The following is a 25,729-nucleotide window of genomic DNA, read 5'->3' as shown; positions in this document are numbered from 1 at the left end:
AGAAGAAGAGCAGGTTAACTATAGGAAAAAGACATTGTTTCCGAGATCCAAGAAAGGCCATCAAGGAAAAATAAGACAATGCTACAGGCCCAAACAGCTTCCTCTTAATGACCAGACATGGATAGGGAAATTAAAATAGACAGCGACAGTAAAGTAAGGAGAATAATAATCATAAAAAAGAGGGACAAAAACAATATTAAAACAAAACAGTTCAATAAATCCTGCATCAGAGATAAGGCAGACAGAGAGATAGATAAATGGATATAGACAGACTGAGATAGATAGATAGATAAAGACAGATATAAGCAGAGATAGATAGACAGGCACAGAGATGGACAGATTGATACAGAAAGATATAGACAGACAGACAGCTATCAGGCACCTTGGTGATGGCTGCAGGGGGTCCAGCAGGGGGACAGTGGTGGCCCAGCAAGGCACTGAGGGTGTGGGCGGCACTCTTGGCCTGGACGGCAGGCAACACCCACCCTGCACACACAACAGGGATTGCTTATTACCATTCTAATTATTATTATTATTATTATTATTATTATTATTATTATTATTATTATTATTATTACTATTATTATTATCAATATTACTATCATCCTGCTATGTAATAATAATTGTCTAAGCTTTTTTTAGATTTCTGTGCAATATTTTTTTCAAGTTTTCAGTGATGTCAATTTTTTTTTCCCAATTGAATTCTATAGGGAGGTAGAATGCATACCAGTGTGTGGATGTGTGGTGCTCAGTTCCTGCCACAATGTTTGGGTGAGGTCAGACTGGTCACCTCCAGCACCAGCACCACCTTGCCCCGCGCCAGGGCCATCAGCTGGGAGGTGAGGTGTGTGTACAGGCCTGGCCACACCTCCAGCACCAGCACCACCTTGCCCTGCACCAGGGCCATCAGCTGGGAGGTGAGGTGTGTGTACAGGCCTGGCCACACCTCCAGCACCAGCACCACCTTGCCCCGCACCAGGGCCATCAGCTGGGAGGTGAGGTGTGGGTACAGGCCTGGCCACACCTCCAGCACCAGCGCCACCTTGCCCCGCGCCAGGGCCATCAGCTGGGAGGTGAGGTGTGTGTACAGGCCTGGCCACACCTCCAGCACCAGCACCACCTTGCCCCGCCAGGGCCATCAGCTGGGAGGTGAGGTGTGTACAGGCCTGGCCACACCTCCAGCACCAGCACCACCTTGCCCCACGCCAGGGCCATCAGCTGGGAGGTGAGGTGTGCGTACAGGCCTGGCCACACCTCCAGCACCAGCACCACCTTGCCCCGCGCCAGGGCCATCAGCTGGGAGGTGAGGTGTGCGTACAGGCCTGGCCACACCTCCATCTCACCCTGAAATGCCAGATGGTAAAATAAAGTATAATAAATATGCTGTATTATTATTATTATTATTATTATTATTATTATTACTATTGTGTTTGGCTTCCCTGTTAAGAGTGGTTCATAATGGGAAGTTTGTGATATAGTTCAGTAAAATAAAATATATATACCATCTTTTATTATTATTACTAGTATTAGTATTAATTAATAGTAATAGTAGTAGTAGTATCATCATCATTATTATGGGGCTTGACTTCCCTGCTTGAGTGATTCACACTGGCAAGTGTCTGGATGAGGAGACAGAGCTGAGAACATCCATGAATTTATGAAAGTAAGTACAGTTGTATGAAAGCAGATATGGAGGCAGGTCAACACAAGCTTAGTTAAAATCCTCTATACTATGACTAAGTAAATGCATACAAAAACCAGACAAGCAAGCAGAGGCAGACACAAACACACACACACACACACAGATACATTGTGACTTAGAATGACCTTGAAAATAGATAAAATTGAGCTCAAGCAAAAAATATTCATGAATTAAAGCTATACTTGATAAACTGAAATTTGGAGACAGGACCAGCGTAAAGCATCCTGTATATCACTAGGTAAATACACACACACACACACACACATACAACCTCCACCTAACACATACACAAGAGCCCACAAGTGTAGCTCAATTCCTATATATCACAACTATAGTCTGTTCACTTAATTCTGACCCAAGCTGACAACATAAACCTAAGCGTGGTCATAAGCACAGTGCATATTAGCAGAAAGTGCTGCGTGAGATAAACACAAACAGAGGTTAAAGAAAACTTGGAAGCCACAGCAGCAGCCAGTCAGCACTCAGCTTGCAAACACACTTAGGTTTATGTTGTCAGCTTGGGTCTGACTTAAGAGAACAGACTTTAGTAAGGCTTTAGGCCAAGAGAGAGAGAGACTGAGAGAGCAGGACTTGCCTTTTCATCCCCCACTGCCGAGTCATAACCAGCAGACACAACACTATAACTAACTCAGGACCAAACTAGAAGAGAAAATAGTCGTGCTTAGGGTTCAAACGGCACACCAGGTTCAGTCTAGCCTCCTCCGATCATATGCTGAGGTTTGTGCATAGGTGTGTGTGTGTGTGTGTGTGTGTGTGTGTGTGTGTGTGTGTGTGTGTGTGTGTGTGTGTGTGTGTGTGTGTGTGTTGGGGTCCTAATCGGTCAATCAGATTGTATCTTACTGACAAAATGTGTCAAATGTAGCAATTTCAATATGGTATGCCACATAAACTGTACTGCATTGTAGGGATCTTGCTTTTCCTGTCCCTCAAGCCTGGACATCTAATGCCGCCTAGTAATGAAGGGGAAAAAATTCACACTAAGCTGCACACAACTTTCTACTCTGTCTCATTCCTATGCTATACAAATCCCTTATGCAGGAGTAAACCACCGTCTGCATTCCTTTATCCCTTTTGCTGGTACACTCTGGAACAAACAAGCTTCCTTTGTCTGTGTTTCCTCCTGCCCATGACTTGAACTCTTTCATGAGGGGAATATCAAGACACCTCTCCACCTGTAACTGACTCTCTCCAGACCACTCACTTCTATCTACTTTTACAGGAGCAATGCATAGTGGGCTTTTTTCCCCTTGAGCTGCTTCATTAACTGGACAAAGGAAAAAAATAAAAAGAGCTTCTCACTCCCTTGGCCTCTGCCTTTTCCTGACCTACTAACAAAGACCAGAGCTGCCCAGCCTCAACCTCTGCCTCACCTGCTTCTCCAGACTTGCCATCGGTTGCTGCCGCTGCCGCACCCCCAGCAAGAGGCTGACCGCGCAGGGATTCCTGGCTGACGTCTTCCTCTGGGGCGTGTCTTCCGTCATCCTGCAACACAAAGGTTCACCTTCATCAACTGGTTAAGATTTATTTCAGAGGCAATATTTGCCCAAGGTATTTGATATGGGGTCATTTTCAATAATTTTAAATGTAGAAATTCAAGTGTCACAAAACAGAGCCTTGAGGACACATTATTGTGGGGATAAATGCCTAACAGATAGGTAATAACCAATATCTATAACCATTGCAAAGTGGATCACAGGGATTTATCAAAAATTACCCCGTGTGCTGCCACTCCATGTTTTCTAGGGTGAATACAAACCCATCAAAGCCTGACATGATAACCAATATCTATACCCTTGTAAAGCATATCAAAATTTATCAAAATAATATACAATAACAAGTGGTAGGCATTGCAACCAAGAAAGGACCTTGCACAAGCACTATGTAGCTTATGACACACTTGTGAGACCAACACTGGAATACTGCTCCACGGAGTGGGATCCTTACACACACAGAAACATTGATAAGCTAGAACAAATCAACACCAAGGCAGCAAGGTTCATTACAAACAATTACACTTGAACGTCTGGCATCACAACACGGATCAAACAACAGATAAACATGGACCCTCTTCACATACGCAGACAAGCACACAGACTTACACTGATATACAAGATCACAAACACTCACACTGACATTGACCCACACACAAACTTACACAATGCAAACAGTCAACGTACTCATAACACACACACCCATAAATACCAAACATATCACACTAACAATGACGCATACAAGCACTCATACTTTCCACGCACCATGTGTGACTGGAACAGCCTCCTCAACAGATTTTAGACTGCGGTACAATAGACTCATTCAGAAAACAAATACACACTCACTTGTCACCACAACACACCAACACTAACAATTACACTTGATTCACTTCCCTCCCCTGCACACCCGGCTCCCCCGTCACCCAACAGCCAACACAAATATGCATGTTATGCACCTGAATGGGTACCCTGTGTATTATAAATCAAGATCAAGGTAATTTAGCTGTGCAGGTGTAACTAGTAATTTTGCACTTGTGCACCGGCATGAGTGCAATATTACACAAGACTGAGCACTGCACTGCTGATATTTACTGAAGAACAACACTGTGCAGGTTATTGCACCGCGCCCCACCACTAAACTTAACAGATCTATTCAAATTTAACATCACCTGCTGGGTGGGGCTTTGTCCCCGTCAACCTTACCGGCAGACCTTTCATAACAAATGTGCAATCTCCCCCTCAGACCTTTTTGTTCTAACTCCTGATCTACCCACTAGAGGCCACCAGCACTAAATAGCACATGTTAGGACCCAGCTTGAACTAAGGAAGAGGTCCTTCAGTGTCAAAGGCATTCCTTTGTGGAATTCCCTCCCTGAATCCCTAGTCACCCTCCAGTCTCTACCTCTATTTAAATCAGCACTAGCTCATCATCTTGGGGACAAACTCTTGGAATATCATTAAATGGACTGTAGCTCTACATCTAATCGTATAAATTACATTACAAATTGACTGCATATGATGGACTATCCAGCTCTTTCATTAGTATTTGTTTTTGTTTATGTAATTAAATATTGAGAGCTGGCGCATCAGCAGAGTGCTGGCTTCCCCTCGTCATCATGTGGACTGTGGGGTCGGGAAGCCCACCAGGTGAGTAAACCAGGTGAGTTAGTTTGAAATATCCAAATCTAACACACCACCTTCTTAGGGGGCATTACCTTTGTTCCCCCTTGACCCCTGGCGTGTGTCATGCAACACCCACTCAACAGGAACAGCAGGCACCCATTTAACTGTTTCTGCAGGGAATGGTCATGTAAAAAGCTGAGCAGTAGTACAAGGCACCTCAGTAAGGTGCCCAGCAGCCCCGCGGGGCGGCGGGTGTGATGCTGGAGGAACACCAAGGGCCGGGGGGCGTCTTGGCCATGCCGGTCACACACTCCATCATTACCTTCCCCTCGTGGGATCAGCTTCACCTAGGCTTAGGCATGCCCCGCTAGGCCTTGTTCAGGCTGTCATGGTGGTGAGTGTCTGGCAGGAAGCTGTGGGTGTGTGGCGGTGAGTCTGCCGCCCGACCCTGCACGGAGATGACACACACACACACACACACACTGCCTGTCGTGTTCTTCTTCGTGGGTGTTTTATGGGGCTAGTTGGACCCACACAGCCCAGAGTCAGTGGTAGTTGTTATCAGGAGTTCTTGGTTGTGCTGGCCGTCCTGTCACCGTGTTCGTCGTTCCTGCCGAGTCGCTGCTGCCAATGTTTGTGTTTTTTCAACGGGACGCTTATCGTGCTACACTTGCTCATATTCCTTTTCTGAGTAGTGTGAGGATGAAACTATTATGCTCCTATTATTTGATTTTGTGTGTCACTTTTTGTTTTTACTGGACTCTCTCAACCACCACCGGCTCAGGGAACGGGACCAACGGTGATGAGCACCGCAACGCGCAGAACAATTATATACGCCCCAAACCTTACCTTGCCCTTGTGGCGGACTGAACGTTCCCCCCTGTTCCCCCCTCTACTGCGCATGCGCCGACCCGTGTTGGCCCGCCCCATTTAAAGGGGGGACCAGCTGGCCCGCATCTACTGCAGACTGATCGGTCCCCCGACGAGACATCGGTCCCCCCTCCTTATTCTGTCATTTGCATGCCTGTTATTTTCCACTGTGTTTTTCATATCTGAACACACTACTATCTGATATACAAACAGGATATAACGGTATGACTCAGAGAGCCCAGGTCAACCTGGAACTGGTTTCAAGCATTTTTGAAGAGTGCCCCTGACTCTATATAATGAGTTATCCGGGGGATGTGGAACAGTGACAGTCTGGCAATCTTCAAAAGAAGAGAACTTTTACTATTCACTAAATCCTACGACTTAACAAAATATGAGGATTGAAGACAACTTTAGGTGCTAATATTACTGTTATAATGTTAGCGGCCCTGTGGAGCGCTGCTGCGCGGCAGACCAGGGCGTGAATCCTCATCAACGGTATCAAAACGTACAACTAAAAGCCTTCAGTAAATTGTTTTCCCTTCTTTCTGTATCACTTGTTGGTGTTATTTACTAGGCGAGAATGCTGCCACTTTAATAATTTTGGTCACCAATCCTTTACAAAATACCTTTAGATGCTATAGATTAATATTATGTAGACTGTAACAACTCCCTTAGGTTAGTATGTTTTGGGAGGCGCCCACCAGGTTACGTTAGGATAGGCTTCCCACCCAAAATCCACATGATGAAGACTCTAGAGGAAGCCAGCACTCTGCAGATGCGCAATCAACGTAATAAAATTCATAATATTAAAGATGAAGAGCTATAGTCCATGTAGTGATATTCTAAAAACTTTACCCCTATATGATGAGCTAGTGCTGATTTAAATAGATATATAGAGACTAAAGGATGACCAGGGATTCTGGGAGGCTATTTTGAACTGGTGGACTCTAGTGGGTAGATCAGGAGTTACAACAAATAGGTCTGAAGGAGCGATTGCAGATTTATTACGAAAGATCTGCCAGTACTTGATTATGATTGATTGATTGATAGTTTATTGTTGCAGGTAAGCAACAAGGGAGAAGGGAGGAACTCACTATGCTTCCATTCACTTTACTCTCTTATGCTTTCATTCACTTAAATTTAAGCACATGTAGATAAATTTTATTATCAGGGATACATACAACAAGCATATTTTTCCAAATATAATATAGATACATGCAAGGATATAATGTTTTTTTTTATTCCTGGTGCTATTTATAATTACCCATGTATCCTTAGTTGTATAATCACACTCTGTACTGTCTGGGGGTTGGGACGGCATGCTCCTCCCTTTCATGGCATGGCTCAAACCGTTTCTGATCTTGTAGCAAGACAAAACACACACACACTCAGGAGGGCAGGGGACTGTCGGCCTTTCACTGCCGCAGGATCACATACACATATAGGAGGGCAGGATTGCTAGCCTTCTGCTCCTGCTGGGAAGATGAGGTCACAACTTCATGGCTTACATCCTGTACCTATTGTATACAGGTAAAATACCATACTAAAAAAAGGGTGCGGCTGCTGAGGTGAGGCAGGCGAGCTCGGGACTCGAGGGCACCGTTGCCAGATTATCGTACTCCGAAGCCGCGTAATTACCGGTTTCTGGCTATAACTGTTGCCAACAAGCACCAATAATTAACCATTTAAACGATATCCATATATGAAGGCAGTTATTTGGGTGATGAAAGCAGTTTAATTATTGGGTCGGAAATCGGCAAACATAAAAGGCTCAGTACGACAATCTGGTAATGTTGCTCGGGGGGACCGATTTTTCCAGTGTTTTGGAGTGGGCCGAGTAGCGCATATAAACACAGGTCGGCGCATGCGCAGTAGAGGGGGGAACAGGGGGGAACGTTCAGTCTGCCACAGTGAGGATGAAACTGTTTTGCTCCTATTATTTATTTGTTGCTGATTTGTGTCGTCACTTTTTGTGGGTACTGGATTCTCACCAACCACCGGCTCAGGGACCAACGTGACGGAGGTGAGCACCGAGGCAACGCGCAGAACAATTATATACGCCCAACACCTTAAAGTTCCCTCCCTACACACACACACACACACACACACACACACACACACACACACACACACACACACACACACACACACACACACACACACACACACACACACACACATGGAATAATAAAAAAACTGAAATATTAATTTATCTTAGTTAAACGTGAATTAAGGGTCATCAAAGGAGGAAGAAAATTATATTTATATTCATAATGTAACGTACCTGCCGGCATACCAACACCGCAGAAGCCAGTTAAAAGCCGATTGGGAAAATTGGGAATAATCCCTTGTACATGCATGGCCATGGTTATTTACCGGATCCAGTTTCTCCTCAGCCGAAACAATACCCGTAGAGGTTAATATGTCATAAGTAGATAAGGGAAGAGAGCGAGAAATACGAACTACAGCTTGGGTTGGCACCCCTGATATAAATCCAGCCGGATCCCTATTTTTATATATATTTATACGTTAGGACTTAGAAATTAAGGGAAAATTAAGTTTAGAATTAGCATACAAAAAGACACCCTCAGAAAGGCAGAGGAAGGATAGATTAATGTACCAAGCTGAAAGGCGAGAAGGAAAAGTGTTGGAACCTTGAGGTGGCCACGTCAGGGGAAAGGTCATGAGTTAACCGCTCGACCTGACGAGATTCATTCGGGACTGAACTTTCCACGGCACAGGTGAGGGCGCGAGACAGCTGACGGCGGAATTTTCAGTGAAGCTCTTCCCTCTTCGTCGAAGCGTCGCTTAGAGAGTGTGTTTCCGTGAAGAGATATTTTCAAACCCTAGTTTCTCTTCCCCCTTCGAAACAATCTTTCCGTGTAGTGTTGGTACTACTGCAAATCAAACAAACGTTGAAAACCGAAACATAAATGCATTTTAGGTACATTTCTATAATGGAAAATATTGTGTGGCAAGTACTTATGTAAGCAGTGCTTGATACAGTGACATACACTATATATAGCAGAAAATTTACATTGATGGGTTTAATTGGTTGGTATCTGTGGCTATGTTTGCTTCGCTCTGATATCGTCCCGTTACCTGTGGGCGGAGCTTAGGAGACCTCGTTAGAATAAACTGCTTTTATTTTCTTTATTTTCCTCCTTTTCCATGAGATCTCTTTCTCCCTTCGTTATTTCTCCCTTATAAATATATTTTCAACTAGCTTTAGAGCTCCTATCAGTGGGTGGAAAATGGTATCATCTAGATTGCTGAGCTTTGCTAAGCTCCACCCACAGGTGACGTCACGAGTTTGGAGATTGGCTGTGGGAAGCCCAGCACGGAGTACCACATAGCACCACATATTCATACAGACTTGTGAAACATTCGCCCGGAGACCGAAGCCTAGCTGTCAGTCCGTCACTTTTAAATTTGTCCCAGCACTCTTCATGCTTATGGTTTGAAGTGCCCGCCCTACAAACGCTTAAAAAGGAGAACTGTTGTGAATAGTTGAGTCTGAAGGGCGGGGCATGCTGGCTTGGAGGTGCGTTCCAAACTTCCAGTGTTGGCTTAAATTATCATGGGAACCGTGAAGTCTTGAATAGACAGAAAAAAATAATGTTAAGCATTGTATGACTTTTTATATAAAGCCTAGAAAATTTAAATTGTTCTTATACCCAATTAATAATACAGCAACATGGAAAAATGTTGTAATAAAGCATTAAATGTGCGAAGATATTAGCGAAGAGCGGGCCTTCACCTCCTCTTCGTCAAGAGAGGAAATTAGTTCATTTCTTTCCCGCTCGCCGCTTCGCGCGCTGCATCAAAGACACTCCTCGTCACTGAGCATACCATTTGGTCCACGAAGCCTTGTTTCCTCTCGTGAAGGGGGAAGAGATTCACGGCCATATTCTCAGTGAAGCTCTTCCCTCTTCGTCGAAGCGTCTCTTAGAGAGTGTGTTTCCGCTGAAGGGTATGCCCAGTTCCTAACCTTCGAAACAATCTTTCCGTGTAGTGTTGGTACTACTGCAAATCAAACAAACGTTGAAAACCGAAACCTTAATGCAATTTAGGTACATTTATATAATGGATTATATAGTGTGACTAATATTTATGTAAACAGTGCTTGATACAGTGACATACATTATATATAGCAGAAATTTTACATGGATGCATTTAATTGGTTGGTACCCGTGGCTATGTTTGCTTCACTTTCGTATCATCCCGTTACCTGTGGGCGGAGCTTAGGAGACCTCGTTAGAATAAACTGCTTTTATTTTCTTTATTTTCCTCCTGTTCCATGAGACATCTCTTTTTCCCTTCGTTATTTCTCACTTGTAAATATATTTTAACTAGCTTTAGAGCTCCTATCAGTGGGTGGAAAATGGTATCATCTATATTGCTGAGCTTTGCTAAGCTCCACCCACAGGTGACGTCACGAGTTTGGAGATTGGCTGTGTTAAGCCCAGCACGGAGTACCGAATACCACCACATATTCATACAGACTTGTGAAACAAGCGCCCGGAGAAAGCCTGTTAGTCCGTCACTTTAAAATTCATCCCAGCAATCTTAATGCATGCTTATGGTTCGAAGTGCCCGCCCTACAAACGCTCAAAAAAGATAACTGTTGTGAATAGTTGAGACTAAAGGGCGGGGCGTGCTGGTTGAGAGGTGTGTTTCAGTGTTGGCTTAAATTATCATAGGAACCGTGAAGTCTTGAATAAACAAAAATATTGTTTCTCGCATTGTATTATTTTTTATATAAGGCCTAGAAAACTTAAATTGTTCTTATACCCAATTAATAATACAGCAACATGGAAAAATGTTGTAATAAAGCATTAAATGTGCGAAGATATTAGCGAAGAGCGGGCCTTCACCTCCTCTTCGTCAAGAGAGGAAATTAGTTCATTTTTTTCCCGATCGCCGCTTCGCGCGCTGCATCAAAGACACTCCTCTTCACTGAGAATACCGTTTGGTCCACGAAGCCTTGTTTCCTCGCGTGAAGGGGGAAGAGATTCACTGAGAATACGGCCGTCACTGAGAATACGGCCGTGAAGGCCGGTGTCCAGGGGTTAGGCCAGGCGAGTGGCGCGCCATCTTGAAGCCGCCCCCATTGAGAGTCGGGAATGAAACCAGACGCCAGTGGTGAACAAGGGTCATGCCCTCAGTCATGAGTGCCTGAACTGAGCCCAGGTAAGGGCGAGCCAGTCCAATCCCTGCCGCCCCCGAGATCAGCAGGCTGGTGATGGGAGTAGAAACGGCTCCGAAACCCCCCCTTTAGGCACGGCACAACAGCATATAGTGTAGCTCTCAGGCCTCCACCAAGCCAAGGAAATTGTGTAAAACGGGTAAGGGGCATCCGCTTGGTGGACGAGGGGCAAACAGTGACCTCACCCCCCCTTTAGCTGTAACAGTCTGATCTTTCTCTCATACTTACCCTTCTCTTCCTATTTTTGTCCTGAGTGTGTCATGAGTGTTTTTATTTGTGTATGCACGCCGATGCGGGAAGTTGAAATCGGATTGTCTAGTCAATCGGGCGGTAGCCCTGTGATATATACCTACATATGGTCATCTCTCGTGTGTAGCATTTATCGATAAGAAGGTTAGGAATTAGAAGAAAGATTTACAACTTTGTATTAACCAAAACATGCTACCCTTCCATCGGGAGTGAGGATTAAACCAATAAATTGTATTCTGTCTATGTCCTGTATTAATGCATACAGCCTTCCTAGCCTAAGGTGCAGTCTCGCAATCTCCCCCACCACGACCTCCGAAGGTAACCAAGACCCCACAAAACCAAACTTGGGACTGAGGATACCATCTACCTCAAGGAACAACCCATAGTAAGCTGGGGAGCGACGGACACTATCTACTAGGTAGGACAGTTGTTAAAGTCAAGTGTTGCCAGGCCTGCCCTTGGCAGGGAGAGTCTGGGGACTAAACAGTTAGTTTAGTTCCGCCCCACCTGGTTCATAGAACTGCCGTTCCTCACTTACAGGCTTTGGGGGTTGTGCCATATTACAACCTCCTGGTGGCAGCTTACAGAGAGGGAACAGCAGGGATTCGAACCCAGCCGTACACTCTGTGAGGTTGAGGAATCTTAGCGTCACTATTCTTCCTCTTCCTCCCCTTTTTTTATTTTTTCAACCTGTGATGGCCAGGGTTCGAACTCGGGGCTGTTATAATAACATCATAACAGGGCTTGAAAACTTAGTAGACTGATAGTGCCCTCCCCTTGACATGTGTGTGTGTGTGTGTGTGTGTGTGTGTGTGTGTGTGTGTGTGTGTGTGTGTGTGTGTGTGTCATCACCATAATTTCATCGACGCCTGCTCCTAGGAGCTCCCACCAGGGGATGGCCACGGCAGAAGAGCTTCCAACTTTCTCTATCCAGACACTCCCTCCTTGCCTGCTCAAAGTTTATCAAAGATCTTTCCCCCTTCTCCCCAACGTACTCTTGCACCCTATCCCTCTATTTCACTGGAGGTCGTCCTCTAGCATTCCCTCCATCTATCTCACTCACATACACCCTTCTGGTCATCTTACTCTCCTCCATTCGCTCCATGTGGCCAAACCACTTTAAAGTCTGTCGCTTCACTTCTTCCACCACTCCACACTTCCCTTCACCCCTGTGACACATTCCAAAACGCTCGTACACACTTTCATTACTCATTCCATCCATTCTACTCACACCACAAGCACTCCTCAAATAACTCATTTCCACTGCCTGCACTCTAGACCTCTGACTTTCATTCCAGGCCCACGTTTCACTTGCATATGTGAGGGTTGGTACTATTATTGTATTTCTCAAATCCCTCTTTACCTCCATGCTCACACTTCTGCCATTCATGATTCGTCCCAAAGACCCTACCACCCTTCTTCCTTGCAATGCCCTTTCTCTTATCTCTCCCTCCATACCACCATGCTTACACATAACTGATCCAAGGTACTTAAACTCATTGACCTCCTCCATTTCTTCACCTTTCAAATTATTTTGCATTCTTTTTCACATTCAATTACCACTCTATATGGGCATACAAAATCTACAACCTCACTTCTACTTCGCTCACAAACCATCACTTTACTTTTGTTGACATTTACTTTCAGCTTTCTCCTGTCACAGACACTATCAAAAACACTGACCAAATTTTGAAGGTCACTTTCATTTTCTGCAATGAGCACCGTGTCATCAGCAAACAGTACTGAATTCAGTACCCACTTACCCTCATCGAACAGTCTTACTCCAACTTCTCCAACTTTGCCCTTAATTCCTCTAATAACACCATCCATATAAATATTGAATAACCAAGGTGAAATGACGCACCCTTGTCTTAGGCCCACTTTTATCTCAAAATGTTCACTTGTTTCTCCAGTAATTTTGACACATGCAGATGCATCCTCATAGAAAGACTTTATTGCACTAAGCAGTTTTCCTCCCACACCATAAATCTTTAAAACATCCCACAATGCAATCCAATCGACTCTGTCATAAGCTTTTTCCAAATCCATGAAGGCAGCGTATAGTTTCTTTCCTTTTGCTATTATTTTTTCTACTACCATCCTGAAGGCAAATATCTGATCCACACATCCCCTTCCCTTCCTGAAGCCTCCTTGTTCTTCACTGATTTTCTCTTCTGTAAGTCTTTGCACCCTCTCTATTATGACTTTTCCATATACCTTTCCGGGTATACTCAGGAGACTTCTACCTCTATAGCTCCCACATTCCCCTCTCCTGCCCTTACCTTCCCCTTGTAAACTGGGACAATGATGGCTTTCGTCCAGTCTGCTGGCACCACCACCCCCCACCCATGCTACTTCACATATCTTGACCATCCATTTAACAACTACATCTCCTCCACACTTCAACATTTCTGCTGTGATTCCATCAATTCCTGCTGCCTTTCCATTTTTTATCTTTTTATTGCCTGATTTACTTCTTCATATGTTATGCTTCTTTCTTTATATACTCCTCCTCTACCTCTACTCAAAACTGCTGCTGTTACAGCTGCTGGACGTCCATCCTCAAAATTCATTAAGTTTTTGAAATATTCTCTCCATCTCTTTCACAGCTTCCCCGTCTTTCAACATCTTTCCATTCTCATCCATAACTTCATTTATTTTACTTGGGGAGATATTTTCTGCATTTCTTTCGTTTTTTACTTCTTTCCAATATGATTTCCTGTTCCCTTTATATATTTCACTTAGTCTTTTTCCAAAGTCTTCATCAACTCTCTTCTTACTTTCTTTTATTGCTTGTTTTAATTTCATTTTGCATTCTCTATATTTATTTTTTCTTTCCCTTTTTACTTGTTCAGACACATTTCTTTCTTGAGTTTTCTTAAGAAGTTCCCTTTTCTCTTTTACTATCCTCCTTATCCTCCATGAATTTCCTTTTTTTTCCATCTCTCACCAGTTTCATCCCTAACACTTTTTTGTTGCAGTTACCAATATTTCTTTAAATGTTCCAAAAACTTTTTCAATATTTGTATCATCTTTTACACTTTCCCATTTTTCACTTAAGGCCTCTGCCATTTCACGATTATACTCATCTTTCATTTCTTTTTCCTGTAACTTTTCTATCTTCAGTATCTCCTTTTTTACTTCACCTTTCTTTTCAAACACACACTTTTCTTTCAGCTTTAACTTTGCCAGCACTGCAAGATGGTCAGATCCATCGTATATCTGTGTCTCTATATGTGTATGTGTGTGTGTGTGTGGGGGGGGGGGAAGCATGTGTGTATATGTGTGAGTGAGTATGTGTGCGTGAATGTGTGGGTGTCTATTTGCGTGTGTGTGTGTGCGTGTGTGCGTGCGTGTATGAGTGTGTGTATGTGTGTACATGTGTGTGTGTATTTCTATGATTAGTGTGTCTGTATGAGTGGTGCGTGTGTGTGTGTGGGGGGAGGGGGGTGCATGTGTGTATATGTGTGAGTGGGTATGTGTGCGTGTCTATTTGCGTGTGTGTGTGCGTGTATGAGTGTGTGTATATGTGTGTGTGTATTTCTATGATTGGTGTGTCTATATGAGTGGTTTGTGTGTGTGTGTGTGTGTGTGTGTGTGTGTGTAAGTGGTTATGTGTGTGTGTGTGTGTTTGTGTTGAGTGCGAGCGGAAAAGCCCGGTCGACGACGGCATCATGTGAACGTTTATAGCCTATTATTACGTATATTTTTTTTTTAATAAAGAACAAGATCTCGGCTGTCAGGGATTTATTTTTTAAGTTAAAAGGCATAACAATCTCCCTTAATAAGTGCAGTATATTTTTAAATGTATCATAGTTTGATAAATAACTTAGAATTGCTCTTGACTAAATTTGACCGAAACTAAAAGCTCGTGTCAAAATGTAGCGACAGAGCCTAAAGAAAAAATATTTATTAAGCGTTAGCGACGGGCACTTTTGATAAATATCTATCTTAAAATTATGGAGAGTGCACCTGTGACCACCATCACCACAACAGTACGATTTCGATAGGGTGTAATAATTTTCATGTCGCGTGGAGGGGTTGCCAGATGTCGCTTTCTGAACGAAACTTACTGGACAGTGTGACACTACTCTCTATAGCCGACTGTACCAAGGTCTGGTGGAATAATAATAAAAAAAATAATGTGATCCACGAAGTGACAATCTCTCTCTCTCTCTCTCTCTCTCTCTCTCTCTCTCTCTCTCTCTCTCTCTCTCTCTCTCTCTCTCTCTCAGACGCTTTCGGCTCTCACAACAAACACTTCCAAAGGCCACAAGGAAGAAGGAGAGTTGCGTGCTCATGTTAGTTTTCCTTCACATTCATGGTGCTTAAGCCTGCTCACACTATTACACCACAAGGAAGATCTCTTTCTATCTTCTATCGATATTTTCACGCTGACTGCTCTTCTGAACTTGCTAACTGCATGCCTCCCCCCCTCCCGCGGCCCCGCTGCACGCGACTTTCTACTCATGCTCATCCCTATACTGTCCATACCCTTTATGCAAGAGTTCAACAGCATCTTCACTCTTTCATCCCTCACGCTGGTAAAATCTGGAACAATCTTCCTTCATCTGTATTTCCTCCTGCCTACGAATAGGCGCACCTGACATTACCAAATGTGGGGTACAAACTTGGCGGAGGGACTGTTTTTTGGGCGCCATTAAAGGTAATGGCTAAAGAGTAGCTTAGCCGGATATTTTGTTTTCATTTATTAATGATCCACGAGCCATCCTAGAGGTAAATCAAAGTATGTGCTTATCTTTGTATTCAGACACACACTGGTAACATTTCAGCGGTGTCTGATTGACTTACTAGAGTGAAATTCTATTGTCGAAAACAGTCACAAATTCGTGTCACTAGTAAAAATGAAACTAGTAATTAAAGTTTTGGCACCATGAAACATACACAAATAGATAAATATGAAAGCTCACGAAGTCACAATAAGTGGCACCACCTGCTCTACGTAGTAAAAGTATACTATTTTAGGTATCTGACACCCGCAATATGGCAGGCTGCTGCTGCCTCGGCCACAGATTATTGCCAGATTGTCGTACTCAGCCGATTATTTTCCCGACTTCCTGCCCCAAAACTGTATTTTGGGCTCCAAAAACGAAACTAATTTATAGTTATCGTCAAAAGAGTAAGATTCTGATGTTTCTTGGCAATAGTTAGGCGTCAAGCACCGTTAAATACTATGCTCTGAGTACGATAATCTGGCAACGGTGGCTATACGTATTTTCATATTATTGTTCTGTTGTTTATTGAATATTGTGTTAAAAAAAAAGAATACGCATAATTTTAGCTAGTTTTTGGTTATAAGGATTCTTTACGAAATACAAGTATAACATTACCTTCTTTAACTTAGGAAACGTCCTGAGTCCTGGATCGGCTATGGTATTGTCAGGTGCGCTTATTGAACTCTTTCAAGAGAAGGGTATCAGGACACCTCTCCTCCCGAAATTGACCTCTCTTTCGGCCACCTCCTTTGATTATTTTTTTAGGAGCAGCGAGCAGCGGGCTTTTTTTTATTGTTTACTTTTTGTGTGCCCTTGAAAAAAAAAATAATAAATCGGGTTCTCAGGTTTCTTTACTTCACTTTCATGGTGCGTAAACTATCACTGGGCCCACAAAACTACCCATCAAAATACAAACACAACCTCCACGAAATCCTTATCATGTATTTCTTCTTTACATTCATGGTGCAGAAGCCTCGTCATACAATCACCGGGCTCACGAAACTACCCACAGAAATACTAACACAACCTCCAAGAAAGCCTGATAATGTTGTCAAACTATCACCGGGCTCACAAAACTACCCACAGAAATACTAACACAACCTCCAAGAAAGCCTGATAATGTTGTCAAACTATCACCGGGCTCACAAAACTACCCACAGAAATACTAACACAACCTCCAAGAAAGCCTGATAATGTTGTCAAACTATCACCGGGCTCACAAAACTACCCACAGAAATACTAACACAACCTCCAAGAAAGCCTGATAATGTTGTCAAACTATCACCGGGCTCACAAAACTACCCACAGAAATACTAACACAACCTCCAAGAAAGCCTGATAATGTTGTCAAACTATCACCGGGCTCACAAAACTACCCACAGAAATACTAACACAACCTCCAAGAAAGCCTGATAAAGTTGTCAAACTATCACCGGGCTCACAAAACTACCCACAGAAATACTAACACAACCTCCAAGAAAGCCTGATAATGTCAAATTATCACCGGGCTCACAAAACTACCCACAGAAATACTAACACAACCTCCAAGAAAGCCTTATAATGTTATCAAATTATCACCGGGCTCACAAAACTACTCATGGAAATACTAACACAAACTCAACCACGAAAGCCTTATACAATGGGAGTTTGTTTCCGCGTAAAGTCTAGAAATGTTTTGATAATGTCTTTTGCCAGTCCTTCCCCGGCACGTTGGTCTTTTCCTGCGTCTGTGTGTGTGTGTGTGTGTGTGTGTGTGTGTGTGTGTGTGTGTGTGTGTGTGTGTGTGTGTGTGTGTGTGTTGAACGTAATTAAATCAGGTTTCTGACAAATTAAGGACGTATTTATTTGCTTGACTTAATATTCTTACATTTTTCAATCAAAACGTTTATATTCTGGTAAGTTTAAGATTATATGCTCAGAGACACATAAGAAAGAAACACACACACACACACACACACACACACACACACACACACACACACACACACAGTTCAAGGGCATCGCAAGCATACAATTTTATCACATCTGGAAATAACAAGACCATAGTAATGAAAATACGCATGAAAGGAGTCAGAAACAACACCAATAAAGTTCACCTCTGAATTTTCCGCGGGACACGCCACGTCGGAGACACACGCAGAGCCGCTCGCCCGAGGCACTTTCATCGCTCCCAAAGATAACTAGACCAAAGAAGTAAAAGTCGCCAAAGAGTCAGATATTGCACTCAAATTAAATATGTATCTGCACTGTATTTGTTTTTTTTTACAGCACAGAGCAACTCGAGGGCAACAAAAAGATGTAAAAAATAAACCCGCTAACTGTTGCTCTCATATAGCGATAAGTATAGAGTGGCCAAAAGAGAGGTCAATTTCGGATGGCGATGTGTCTTGATACACTCTTTTTGGCAGTAGAGAAACGACATGGCCATATAAGACAGAAACAGCCGCTCAAATGTTCCCGAAGCTCTTCCTACGCACTTGAATACACCCATCAAAATGTAAGCGAAGGCAAATATATCAAATTATTGTTTTAAAGACATATTTAACCGGGAAGTGACGAAATGAAAGGAACAGAAACGACTCATGAAAATGCAATAGGAGGAGGAAAACTAGTTTTAATAGCAAAGGTAAGCGTCTCACCCCACTGAACCGCATTATAACGTATAAGCCCACTACTTCTCAGTATGGAACAAAAGGCACGTCCCATATCTCATAAAGTATTAGACTTGTCTGGATGAAATTTGGTAGGCGTCATCTTTGTCAAGTGGCCATCTACCCCTGAGAAAATGGTTGTTGTAGCTGCAGTATCTCAGACGTATGAGACTGATATGTTTCAGGCCTTTAGCGGTAATATTTTACCTTATCTCTGGGGATCATCAGAACATAAGTTTATCATGTGGGTTTTTGTTTTACAAGAGGTAGGCTACTTCCCCACACTCCACCTAATTATTTAGAAGCTTCCTGTAGCATAGTCAGCTGCAGAAGCTTTCTTTACACGCCCCGATGGTATTTCATGCGCCTCGGCAATGCGTTTGCCGTTGCTGTCTCTCAAGTCTCTATAATAATTTTCAAGGGTAAAATATTTATCTCCAACATAGCTCTGGATGTCATAATAAGCACTCCTTGTCATGGACTTGGTGGTGATGGTGGTTGCTGCCATAGAGTACAAATTATATCCACCACCTGTTTGCAAAGAATTGGCAAGTTTGACATTATTTTCAGAAAAATTGCCATCCCTGACTGTCTTCGAAGAGCAGTTGAACACTTCATTGTGGCATATTTTGCACTTTACAGGCAATCAAATGTCTGTCTGCTGCCTTGAATATGATGCTATGATGGATATGATATGATGGCTAACCCAGCTGGGCATGCTACACTGTCAGCCTCAAACCGCTTCTGCAGTACACATTTATCAATAATGCAATTTTCTGTATTTACAACAGATGTTTTGTCACTGCAGTCCTGATGTAACAGCTCAATTCGTCTAGCCAGGGTGCTGGTGGGGGCTGGCTGGGTGGCGGGTGGCTTGCCCATCTCACCTTATTCTCACTGTGGCAGTCTTCTGTTCCTCTCTTTCTCTTCCTGGCCTCTCTAACCTCTGCTAACCTTTCAGGTCTCTCCTTGAGTGCTTCAGACTTACGTGGCACATCGAAAAATGGTGTAAAACACATCAGATTACGAGCCCGAGTTCTCCCCAACACGTAAACAAACAATACTCTTTTTCTTCGTTCTTCCCAAGAAAAGTCTACGTTTTCTGAGAACAAGCCCGACAGAGCATGCTGTCATGAAAAGGTGGACTAAATCAAACTAAAGGAAGTCAAAAAGACGATCGAAAAATCATTAAAAACCCATGATATTTCAATCTCTTGCTTCTTAGCGTTAAAGTTAAAGGACTAGCACGTGCTCGTGACCCTTTAACAGTGGATTTTAAACAACTTTTCATGAGCAGGATAGTCTTTTTTTTAGGCCTTTAACTTGAAAATCGCAAAAAAAATGAAAAATTATTTTTTCAAAGATAATGCCTTGAGACGCTCACCTTAATAAATAGCACAAAAACTGTGCTAGAGCGGCGTCGCATGACCCTCCAACACACCCGCAACAATTTATATTATGCAACTAGGGGTCTTAAATGGAAAATGTTGAAAAGTAAAGATGGCGCCATTATAAACACTTGCCTGCGCCACAACGGGCTGGGGCCAACCATTACCGGCCAAGACGTTAAAAAAAAAACTGAAGTGCCATGTTGTAGGGTTCATCAGGGCTAACAAATGTTATTGTACAATGTCATGTCTACAATGCATGGGTAAGCCAGGAAAACAACTTGAAAGAACAACAACAAGATGGAAAATCTGTTGGTCGGCGTCTGCAACGCCGATAACAAGATGTAATGACACCAATAATATGACAATAACGACAATGAAATATGACTGAACAACACAAAGGACGGACATGCGCCTCTAACTAACCTTCAAATATTCTTCATCGCAAAGACATTCAGCAGCAGAAAAAAGTCAGATATATCGACAAGTGACCTGACGCCTGACCTCTTCTTGAAGTGAAATAAAAGAAGCGGGAAACAACTTAGCGATACAATGTTTCGCTGCGGCACATTCCCTCTCCTCGTAGTAACAAAACACAGGAGCATCAGGAGGAAAAGCAATATTGCCAAGACCTGTTCTCTTAACTTATCCAAACAAATAAGCACAAAAAAGTAGCAACGACACAAACTTTACAGGAGTAAATTTTCTCCTCGCAACATGTTGAAAAGTAAAGTGAACATACAAAAAATCATCAGTAACGACTTTCCAATTTTCCTGCAACACTTTATCGTTGTAGTAAAATGAAACCAAAGATATTACATTACTAGCAGATAACTTCTGAGAAATTCTATTCCGAAGCAAATAACACAAGTAAAAAATAAATGGAAAAAATATCACCACACATTTTCCAACAGTTAATCGCGGTAAACAAAACAAAACAAAACAAAACAAAAATTACCAGCAAAAATAATCTTCGCAAGGCTGTTCTTCGCAATAAAACACACCAACTGCCATGAAAGAACACGGCAACAATGCGTCACACTCAGCACGCACTGCCTCGCCTCACGTTCGATTCCGCGCGCGTCGGGAGTCTGGGCGAGGCGCGCATTGTACTACTACGTGTTGCTAACGAGTGTGCAAGGTAACGACCGAGATTACGACCAACTCACTGCCTGGCCTTGAGAGAGAGAGAGAGAGAGAGAGAGAGAGAGGTGGTGGGTGGGTGGGGGAGTAACCAGCTCGTTCGCCACCGACCTCCACCATCGTGCGTCACTTCAAGACTTCAGGCGGGAGGTGAACAGCTGGCTTAGGACCTGTAGGCAGTAACTCAATGTGTGTCTTGTCTTGTATATAGCTAAAGATAGATGAAGCTTAAAACCTTCAACTTTTGCACAATATTTTGTAAACCCTGTTTAAATAAAGAGAGAGAGAGAGAGTGTGTGTGTGTGTAATTCACCTCTTGGTCTGCTGCAGGTCTCTCGAGACAGCCACCGTTCCCCTACGGAAGAGGACAGAGCTCGTACTACCGATCTTTGGGTGGGACTGAGACCACTCACACACAACACACCGCGACAACGAGGTCACAACTCCTTGCCTGACGTCGCGTACCTACTCACTGCTAGGTGAACAGGGGCTACACGTGAAAGAAGGTAAACCCAACCTATCTTCACCCGGCCGGGGAATCAAACCCCAGTCCTTCTGGTTGTGTGTGTTGGGGGGTGGGGGGTCATAACTTTTGCCCTAAAGACCGCCTGTCTCCTCTCTCTCTCGCTCTCTCGCTCTCTCTCTCTCTTTCTCTCAAAATCTTGATTCACTGGCCTCAACGTTATTCAATGTTCCGATCGGCAACTTTATGGTCCTTCGGCTTCCTCTCTGAACACGAGTTTTATTTAACATCTTCGATTAACTTTTCTTGTGGTGCGTCTATATCAGTTTTCTATCCCTCTTTTAGGGTGCAGCTTTCGACACACGGCATCTATTCAATCTTTGCTATTTTGTGACTGCATTTCATCTGACTCCAAGAGAGAGAGAGAAGACCCTAGCGACGCGTGCAGTAGCTCCACGCGAGATACTGCAACGTTTGACAATTACCGAGTCGAGATATGGAAACAATAAAACTTTAAGAACAATAGAGCTTACGTTTGTTTACACACCTTCAAAGGTTTCTGCAGGAAAACAACAACACACACACACACACACACACACACACACACACACACACACACACACACACACACACACAAACTCACACACACACACACACACACACTTTTTTTTCCTTTCTTGTCGTTTTTTTCTGTCTTTTCTCATTACTTTTTTAGGTCCTTTCTCATTACTTTTTTAGGTCTTTTCACATTACTTTTTAGGTCTTTTCCATTACTTTTTAGGTCTTTTCTCATTACTTTTTTAGGTCTTTTCTCATTACTTTTTAGGTCTTTTCTCATTACTTTTTAGGTCTTTTCTCATTACTTTTTAGGTCTTTTCTCATTACTTTTAGGTCTTTTCTCATTACTTTTAGGTCTTTTCTCATTACTTTTTAGGTCTTTTCCCATTACTTTTTAGGTCTTTTCTCATTACTTTTTAGGTCTTTTCTCATTACTTTTTAGGTCTTTTCTCATTACTTTTTAGGTCTTTTCTCATTACTTTTTTAGGTCTTTTCTCATTACTTTTTAGGTCTTTTCTCATTACTTTTTAGGTCTTTTCTCATTACTTTTTTAGGTCTTTTCTCATTACTTTTTTTAATTCTTTTCCATTACTTTTTTAGGTCTTTTCCCATTACTTTTTTAGGTCTTTTCTCATTACTTTTTTAGGTCTTTTCTCATTACTTTTTTAGGTCTTTTCTCATTACTTTTTTAGGTCTTTTCTCATTACTTTTTTAGGTCTTTTCCCATTACTTTTTTAGGTCTTTTCTCATTACTTTTTTAGGTCTTTTCTCATTACTTTTTTAGGTCTTTTCCCATTACTTTTTAGGTCTTTTCATTACTTTTTAGGTCTTTTCCATTACTTTTTTAGGTCTTTTCTTATTACTTTTTTAGGTCTTTTCCCATTACTTCTTTAGGTCTTTTCTCTTTACTTTTTAGGTCTTTTCCCATTACTTTTTAGGTCTTTTCTCATTACTTTTTTAGGTCTTTTCTCATTACTTTTTTAGGTCTTTTCTCATTACTTTTTTAGGTCTTTTCTCATTACTTTTTTAGGTCTTTTCTCATTACTTTTTTAGGTCTTTTCTCATTACTTTTTAGGTCTTTTCCCATTAATTTTTTAGGTCTTTTCCCATTACTTTTTTAGGTCTTTTCTCATTACATTTTCAGGTCTTTTCTCATTACTTTTTTAGGTCTTTTCACATTACTTTTTAGGTCTTTTCCCATTACTTTTTTAGGTCTTTTCCCATTACTTTTTTAGGTCTTTTCCCATTACTTTTTAGGTCTTTTCCCATTAATTTTTTAGGTCTTTTCCCATTACTTTTTTAGGTCTTTCCCCATTACTTTTTTAGGTCTTTTCCCATTACTTTTTTAGGTCTTTTCTCATTACTTTTTTAGGTCTTTTCCATTACTTTTTTAGGTCTTTTCCCATTACTTTTTTAGGTCTTTTCTCATTACTTTTTTAGGTCTTTTCTCATTACTTTTTTAGGTCTTTTCCCATTACTTTTTTAGGTCTTTTCCATTACTTTTTTAGGTCTTTTCCCATTACTTTTTAGGTCTTTTCCATTACTTTTTAGGTCTTTTCCCATTACTTTTTAGGTCTTTTCTCATTACTTTTTAGGTCTTTTCCCATTACTTTTTAGGTCTTTTCCCATTACTTTTTAGGTCTTTTCCATTACTTTTTAGGTCTTTTCCATTACTTTTTTAGGTCTTTTCTCATTACTTTTTAGGTCTTTTCTCATTACTTTTTAGGTCTTTTCCATTACTTTTTAGGTCTTTTCCCATTACTTTTTTAGGTCTTTTCTCATTACTTTTTAGGTCTTTTCCATTACTTTTTAGGTCTTTTCTCATTACTTTTTTAGGTCTTTTCCATTACTTTTTAGGTCTTTTCCCATTACTTTTTTAGGTCTTTTCTCATTACTTTTTAGGTCTTTTCCATTACTTTTTAGGTCTTTTTCCATTACTTTTTAGGTCTTTTCCCATTACTTTTTTAGGTCTTTTCCCATTACTTTTTTAGGTCTTTTCTCATTACTTTTTTAGGTCTTTTCTCATTACTTTTTTAGGTCTTTTCTCATTACTTTTTTAGGTCTTTTCACATTACTTTTTTAGGTCTTTTCTCATTAATATTTTATTTCTTTTCTCATTACTTTTTAGGTCTTTTCCCATTACTTTTTAGGTCTTTTCCATTACTTTTTTAGGTCTTTTCCCATTACTTTTTTTGTCTATTTCCTTCCTCTATTAGTCTTCTTATTTCTGCTTTCTTATTTTAATATTAATTACTTTGTACTATCTTATTTTTATTCCTAACTTTTCCTCCTCCCCTTCCACCTCCTCCTCCTCCTTCTCCTCCCAGCTTTATATATATATATATATATATATATATATATATATATATATATATATATATATATATATATATATATATATATATATATATATATATATATATATATATATATATATACTTTTTTCATATTTTCGTTTGTTACGCCAATAATTTCCTCTCAAACCTTTCCTCCTCCTTTTCTTCTCTCTCCTCCTCCTTCTCCTCCTCCTCCTCCTCCTCCACCTCCTCCTTCTCCTCCTCCTTCTCCTCCACCTCCTCCTAATCCTCCTCCTTCTCCTCTTCCACCTCTTCCTCCCTTTATGCCTCCCTCCCTCTTGTCCCTATGCCAAGAAGAAAGGGGGGAGGAAGGGGGAGGGTGGAGGTGGTGGTAGAAATGATGGAATGAGAGAGAGAGAGAGAGAGAGAGAGAGAGAGAGAGAGAGAGAGAGAGAGAGAGAGAGAGAGAGAGAGAGAGAGAGAGAGAGAAAATTTGAGCTCAGACTTTTTAACGAAGTATGGAGCACAACTGAACATAAAATACAATGTATTTTATTCATTGGCTAACAATTTGAATTATCTAAATATGTTACAAAGAGACTTGCGGAATAATACCGCTATATATTGCATGGTATGTCTATTATTTTGGAACAGTTGCGCAAACTTGTATTATTTCTGCAGTAGCGGAAGGCGGTGGCTGAGTCGTCAAAGTAACGGCCTCGTGTTCAGGAGGACGCGAGTTCAATCCCCGCCCGGTGCCACCAAGAAGCCGCCATTTTCCGCCGCCGCCGAGTGCTGTCCAACTTACCCACCTATCAACCCGGACTCTAGATTCAAGGATCAAGGATAGAGCTCTGGGCTCTGGGAGCTCTGGATGCATGCAGCAGGCGCCATAATAATACGCCGCCGCCGCCTGCGCCAGAACGGGCTGGGCCGACCATCAGGACCCACCGGAATGAAGCCTTGGACCGACCATCAGGATCCACCGGGAAGAAGCCTACCGGCGCAATAGGCAGCAATGTAAAAAAAAAAAAAAAAAAAAAAGCCAGCAGGAACATACCGAGGCCTCAGGTGGGTAACGTCTTGATCATTGCACTCAAACATGACAGGGTACTCGTCTCCTATACTACTGTTACTACATTCACCACAAAGTCCTTCCTCTCTATAGGGGTTCTGGTAAACCTGCCCGTTGCAATGGGTAATCTGTGGTTATTAGTTCAAAATTTCAAAGACTTATTCTATACGGCTTTGGTAGCCTTATTTAGTAGCTTTGAAAAGAGAAACTGTCCTTATAAGTCACATAAGTACTGCATGATGATTTACTGTTTA

At 42.0% G+C, this 25,729-nt stretch overlaps 1 protein-coding gene across 1 annotated transcript; it reads right to left on the bottom strand.

The window, feature by feature from the left end:
• Nucleotides 1–382: 382 nt before the first annotated feature.
• LOC126993515 (uncharacterized) lies at nucleotides 383–5,328 on the bottom strand. The gene is made up of 5 exons (XM_050852657.1): nucleotides 5,053–5,328; nucleotides 3,094–3,205; nucleotides 1,273–1,344; nucleotides 728–964; nucleotides 383–486 (listed from the first exon to the last, which is right to left on the bottom strand). Exons 2-4 carry the CDS (start codon nucleotides 3,202–3,204, stop codon nucleotides 749–751), a joined length of 399 nt encoding a protein of 132 aa, XP_050708614.1. The 5' UTR covers nucleotide 3,205; nucleotides 5,053–5,328; the 3' UTR covers nucleotides 383–486; nucleotides 728–748.
• Between the last annotated feature and the right edge of the window lie 20,401 nt (nucleotides 5,329–25,729).

The sequence above is a fragment of the Eriocheir sinensis genome, unplaced genomic scaffold, assembly GCF_024679095.1.
Source record: "Eriocheir sinensis breed Jianghai 21 unplaced genomic scaffold, ASM2467909v1 Scaffold626, whole genome shotgun sequence".
NCBI lineage: Eukaryota > Metazoa > Arthropoda > Malacostraca > Decapoda > Varunidae > Eriocheir > Eriocheir sinensis.
Note: the sequence above shows the minus strand (reverse complement) of the source record. Positions and strands in the feature narration are given on the sequence as shown.

Bases quoted from the DNA above. Each gene is read 5' to 3' on its own strand.
- LOC126993515 (XM_050852657.1), bottom strand. From the start codon at position 3,204: ATGACGGAAGACACGCCCCAGAGGAAGACGTCAGCCAGGAATCCCTGC. The intron at 1,345-3,093 runs GTGAGGCAGAGG...CTGGCATTTCAG, and splicing joins TGGCAAGTCTGGAGAAGCAG to GGTGAGATGGAGGTGTGGCC. The intron at 965-1,272 runs GTGGTGCTGGTG...GTGCGGGGCAAG, and splicing joins TGGCCCTGGCGCGGGGCAAG to GTGGTGCTGGTGCTGGAGGT.